The sequence below is a fragment of the Orbicella franksi genome, chromosome 12, assembly GCF_964199315.1.
Source record: "Orbicella franksi chromosome 12, jaOrbFran1.1, whole genome shotgun sequence".
Taxonomy (NCBI): domain Eukaryota; kingdom Metazoa; phylum Cnidaria; class Anthozoa; order Scleractinia; family Merulinidae; genus Orbicella; species Orbicella franksi.
In genome coordinates this window covers 22,216,483-22,222,482 of record NC_138156.1, presented here as the reverse complement: position 1 = coordinate 22,222,482, position 6,000 = coordinate 22,216,483, and the positions used below count along the sequence as shown (strand labels likewise).

At 40.1% G+C, this 6,000-nt stretch overlaps 1 protein-coding gene across 3 annotated transcripts in view; it reads right to left on the bottom strand.

Annotated features, from left to right (window-relative positions):
• Positions 1 to 776: 776 nt before the first annotated feature.
• LOC145464547 (uncharacterized) overlaps positions 777 to 6,000 on the bottom strand; it is a 38,880-nt gene continuing 33,656 nt past the window's right edge. For 2 of the 3 annotated variants that reach the window (XM_081448475.1, XM_081448476.1), the window contains 2 exons: positions 5,233 to 5,825; positions 3,722 to 4,284 (listed from right to left, as the gene is read on the bottom strand). In XM_081448475.1, the coding sequence (XP_081304601.1) occupies positions 3,919 to 4,284; positions 5,233 to 5,825 (959 nt within the window). In that variant the 3' untranslated portion in view covers positions 3,722 to 3,918. Of the gene's footprint in view, positions 2,633 to 3,605; positions 3,699 to 3,721; positions 4,285 to 5,232; positions 5,826 to 6,000 lie in introns of those variants that run through there. The other variant, XM_081448477.1, reaches the window with a different exon arrangement.

The following is a 6,000-nucleotide window of genomic DNA, read 5'->3' as shown; positions in this document are numbered from 1 at the left end:
ATACTAATGCGTTTCTAAAAGTATCCGTTTTCGTCTCAACGAAAACGAAGCGAAATATTTTCGACCACATTAGCGTTTTCGTTATGTTTTCACCTGTCCATAAGAGCCCGTTTTGGCATGAAAACGCATACTTTTTGATGTGTTGTCGCCTATCGTCCACACCAAAACGACCGAAAACGTTGATGAAAGCGACAGCATATCGTTTTCATCAGCGTTTTCGGTCGTCTTAGCGTGGTAAGGTAAAGTCTGCATACGAGCCAAGTGGCCCATCAGGCCGGAACTTATCCCAGTTTCTGTAGCATGAAGTGACTAGGAGTATTTCTACTTCCCCCCCCCCCCCAACCCCCTTGGGTGGGATGCTAGTCCATCGCGGGGTTATCCCCAGCATTAAGTTCGCCGGTACCCATTTATACACCTGGGTGGAGAGAGGCACTGTGAGAGTAAAGTGTCTTGCCCAAGAACACAACGCAATTTCCCCGGCCCGGACCGGTCTATCCGGAGATAACCTATCCTACGATCAGGCGTTCTTCCATGAGGTCACCGCGCCAAAACGCATTAAAAAGTATGACTTTTCGTACGAAAACGGATTAGTCTGGTCGGGGCCTGAAATATTGAAATCAGGTTGGAAGGGACTACAATTGTAGAAGAGTGAGTTGCCATGATAATAATAATGTTTTATAACCGTAGGTGTGTTGCAAACGGCGTTTTTAATTTTTGATGCAATTCTATGTGATACACCCAAAAATTCAATGGGTAAAAAATTAATGTCGACAAAATCGATTGACTATCAAAATTTAATTACAAAATATTATGATAAGACTACGGCTATCAAAATAATGATTTTAACCTAAGTTAATAAGTGAAATATAACGCAGCTAATATAATTTGTCATCTTTACACTGTAACTTAGTTAACAATAAGCAAACAGTTTTTAACATTACAAAAAAGTAAAACAATACCGCTACTAAAATTTCGAATATAAATTCTGGGCGTTTTTCTTTTGGGGCTTTTTGTATGCTTATTTTCAAGATGTTTATTATAAGTTTTAAAACGGTTTGAATTAGTTTTGAAATGAAATATGAGACTGAAGAACTTCTCCGCATGGTTATACTATACAAGTAACGATACCAAACAAAAAGTGAACATCAAATGGTTATGAAAAGTCTTGCACGTAATGTAACGATATAAAAGTCAAAAAAGATCTACAATCAGTCTTTAATCTAAGGAGGTAAATATAAGCCTATGAATTCTTTTTTATTTTGTTTCGGTCGGTGTTTGTTTGATTGTCGGTTTGATTGATGATTGATTGACTGACTGATAGATTGATTGATTGAGTGATTGGTTGGTTGACTGGTTCATTGGTTGAGTGATTGATTGGTTGATTGATTGGTTGATTGCTTGCTTGCTTGCTTGCTTGCTTGATTGATTGATTGATTGATTGATTGTTCTTAAACGAGCTTCTAACGAAGGAGGGTCATGTATGTGTCTGGTGTGGGGAGAAGTGTGAGTTATTTTCAGAAGTCGTTGTTAAATACAATAAATATAAAATTAGAAACCAACAAATTGGTTATAAGCGATTCTTAAATCCTTTACGCATATTTCGTAAACTTTGTCATACAAGTTGTATAAATGTCCTATCTAGTTAAAAAGTTAAAATTTACGATACGAATAAATAACGTCCTGAGTAGCGCAACATTAAAATTTGAATACTTTATAGACTGTGAGCAGTCCTATATTTTTTAACTGTAACACGGCCGTGCTCGATCGTGGATTCGCCATTTTGAATGTAACGATAAAACTACATGCCCAGAGTCTTTACGGGACCCGGATGCGAGGTCCTAGAATAGTTTTATTCTCTTCGTATGTCGCTCCGAACACTGTACAAGATGTTGGCTACACGATCGAATTGAACAAAACAGGAAGAACATGTAAAGCTGAACACTGAAATTGAAATATATCTCTTAGGCTCTTAACAACGGAGAGGAATCTATTTAAACTAGTACGAAAAAAGCTTTGAGCTGTCAACCGTATTTACATAATTTCAAAAAATATTCTTGTGTCCTTGAAACCAACATTGTAAAACTCGCCAGGCCGCCATGAAACCTCGGGGAGACTCTCATATAAAAAAGACGGGATCCTCGTCGTACCTTTAAGGGGTTACAAAAGCGAATTTGGTATTCCGCCTCCAAAGATCCCACAGAAGGTGCTTTCGCGGTACATTTTAGGGTATTGAGCCGAAAAAAGTCAGTGTCAGTAATGTGTTGTTTTAGATTTGGAACCCCTTAGTGGTAAAAAAAAAAATTCACGCCAAGCCCACAAAATAGGATCTTGGTACCTATTAAGGGTTCTCATCAAAATTTCCGGTGAGCGCCCCTGTCCATTTTGTGTAAGAGTCTCCCACGGGCATGAAACATTTGTAACCGAATTGAAAATGAACGTTGTGTTTAGGTTTGCAATTTTAGTTTTAAGATGTCTGCTAAATTCGTTTACTTTAGACTAATTCAATACCCTCGACGTCGTCAGAGACATCGTTTCTGTTCTCGGATTCGTCTGGTGAACCACGTGATTTTGTCACTTTGTAGCTTCCTCTGTTTATCTTCTGGCGCATTTGTTGCCACAAACTGCGTGAAGGCTGAACGTGAAATATGATGTTAACATCGTGCTGGCATGCCAATACATTAGTGTTACCCACTTAGTAGGGGTTGACACATTATGCTCCTAAAATCGAGCATTATGCTTTTTGGCACTGTCCCCAAAACGGACTATTATGCTCCAAATTATGCTCGACTGTAACTATTGTAATCGTAATTATGCCGCAAAATTTTTTCCCGGACCCCGGTGAGTTATAATTATGCCGTAAAAAATTTTTTCCCGGACCCCGGTGAGTCATAATTGTGCCGTAAAAATTTTTTCCGGGACCCCCGTGAAGTGCGATAATAGTAATGGAAACCATGTAGAACATTAAAATAGCTTGAAATTTTGTAGTTTTAACTTAATAAATGGACAATAGTAGCTCTAAAAAAGGAAATAACTGTTATGTTGCAAAATGGCACTATTATGCAGCCAAAAAAGCACTATTATGCCGGCAAAATGCACTATTATGCCGGCATTATGCTCGATGCTCCACATATAGTATTATGCTCGAAATTATGCCGGCATAATGTGTCAACCCCTACCACTTAGTCCAATTCTGGCCCTCTCACTGTCGCGCAACGCTTCGCTCTCGGTGACGCAGCGTTGCGTGACAGAGAAAGTAGCCACTTATCGAGCGTCATCATTTGTCAAAGAAAGTCGACGAAAAGTTATTAAAGCCACGAATAGGCCCCGACGGTAAAACAAGTTACATGCGAAGGGAAACGGCATACCAAAGAGAGACAGTTTTTTCCAAGAAACAGTTCAAACGCTCTAGGACAAAAGTAGGAGAGATATTTAGTAAGATGTCCTTCGTAGATTTTCAATTTTTGAAATTATTATTTTCATTTTCTATCGATTTACGGTGAAGAAAAATTGCGTTACTTATCATTATCATTCTTCACATTTAAGGTCTCATCAAGAGAAAAGGGCTTGATTTAAACTGATTAGGCGAATTTTGATCAAATACTTACACTAGTCTGAACTGATAACTTCTGGTGTGACTTAAATCCATCGATCGCTCTTTGAACGGTGTCAACCTTAACTCGCCTCTCTGCCATTTTTCCCTAAAAATATGTCAGAAAAAAAAATACTCAGGCTACAGTGTATTGCTAACGTTTGGAGGAAACTGGACAAGGGATTGGTTCAACGTTTTGGCGGCAAAAGTCCAACGAACCAATCAGAACTCGAAGCAAAAATATGCAAAAGGTGTTAAGCGCGGGAAAATATGCAAGTGGTATGGAGCGCCGAAAAACATGTAACCCGTGCAGGTGGAAAGCGCGGGAATCATGTAAGCGATGCAAAGCGCGCGAAAACAAGTAGTAACAGGACGCTTAAACGTGGGGCGGTTAAACGAGCGGGTCCGAGCAAAAAGGTGTGATGCAGTAGACTGGGGTTCACTAATATGAGCAGATTCCGTTCACTTCCAGTCTGGACCTTTTTCCACCCTGAGTGTAGGGTTAAGCGAGATAAAACATGAAAATGGTGGAAAGCGCGGGAAGACATGATACCCTTGTAAAGCGCGGGGAAACACACAACCGACGTAAAGTGCGGGAAAGATAAGTTTAACTTGCATCTGACAGTTAATTTTGGACTTACGTCGAAGTCTGCGTCATTCTTCACAGAGTCATCATAATCCCTTGGCTCTACTTTCTGTTGAACATAAAACGGTTAATTTTCGATCATTTTAGCGGCACTGCTTTTGATAGCGACTGAATTACACTATTCATTCCACCCACCATCTTATTCAAGCACCCATAACAAACTCCTACGTCAGAATTACGTTTCAGCTGCTTGGCCCTTCTTTAAATTTTTCAAGCCTCGTTTGATATGAGACATATTTCAAGCGATAAATGTTGCAGCACGCTGAAGAATGTGTTAAATTTTTCACTCTGAAAGTTAAATAGGAAGTATTACACAGAAACGTCCACAAAAAGTACTTCTTAGTAGCTTTCAGTTAAAAGTCTAACGAATATCCCTTCTAAGGGCAGTACCAATGCTCCTATCTCCCCACCTCCACCCCCTGCTATGTAAGGCGGGATGCCTTTGGGTCCTTGACCCAGCTAGCCATGGAGCCAGTAACCGTTAAAATTGAAGTTGAACGGGGAGGCGCGCAAAGTGGTTCAAGGTAAAAGAGTTTTGATGCACAAGGTGATCTCGGACAGATACTTCAATCCAATACTACGATTAGTATTGGTCAAACTGCAGTTTGTAGTCAAATTTCGTTTGGGTAAATTGTTTTGTGGGTTTTTTTAACTGAGTATTCGTCAGGTTGAAAGAGTTGAGAGCATCAAATTGTGTCTTTTTGTCAGACACAAAATCGACAGACTCAATCATAAACCAATGATCGACATATCCGATCTACAACGACGATTTCACTGAGCTAAAACTGTCACTTCAATATTGTTTCACCAAACTCGTTCCCAGGTTCTCCCTTCTCTCTCTCCCCCCAAGTCCGAAGAGGACAGGGTTGTTGCTTTGCGAATGTGAGAAGCTGTCAACAAAACATTCAATTTGATTACTAGTCTTTTAAAATCTAAGATTTCACAGTGGGGCAGCTTTAGTTATAACTATTACAGGTTTTAATTAAAGGTGACGCACCTTTGGAGTCAAACGAATTGGTTTGTCATCCACGTCTAATGGCAAAGCTCCTTCGAGAGGCGCGGCTCCCTCCACCACACAACAAACATTTTCCTGGTTAATCACAGGATTGATTTCCTTGGATAATTCAACAGATTCTATTTCTGAATCAGAGGAAGAAGGCGATGATGATGAAGGAGCATCCTTTTCCCGAATCTCTACAACAGAAAGATCGTATTTATCGGGCGCGTTCTCGTATATGAGATTTGTGGCCCCATCTACGGAGCCCTTATCGTCATGAACAAGCTCTCCGTCTCTCCTGGGACCCTTTGGGCTGTTCTCTTTAAAACGAAAACCAGTTCTATCGCTTTTCTGAAATTCTTCAAAAGAAGGGACATTTTCATCGGGTGGTTTCTCGTATATATGATTTGCGACCCCATTTACTGAGATCTTACGATCATAGTCGAGCTCGTCCCCTCTCTGTGATCCCTGCGGGGATCGTTCTCGCTGGCGTCCATTATCTTGTGTCTCGTGTGGTATAAAAGAGTTCCTAGATGTTGCTTCGTCTGCGCTCTCGTCTTCGGGTCCGTTGTCCATGGGTAGATTTTCATTATCTTTACAAGAAACACAATGAAAATTGTACTTAGCATCCCAGTTCATCGTTTACTTAGATTGCTACTTGCTAATTTTCTGGGAGCTTTTTAACCTTAAATGAGTTACTTTAAAAAAAAACTGAGGAAAAAAACAATCAGAATGCGTATAGGACTGAGGATTTTGCAGGATCTCTGC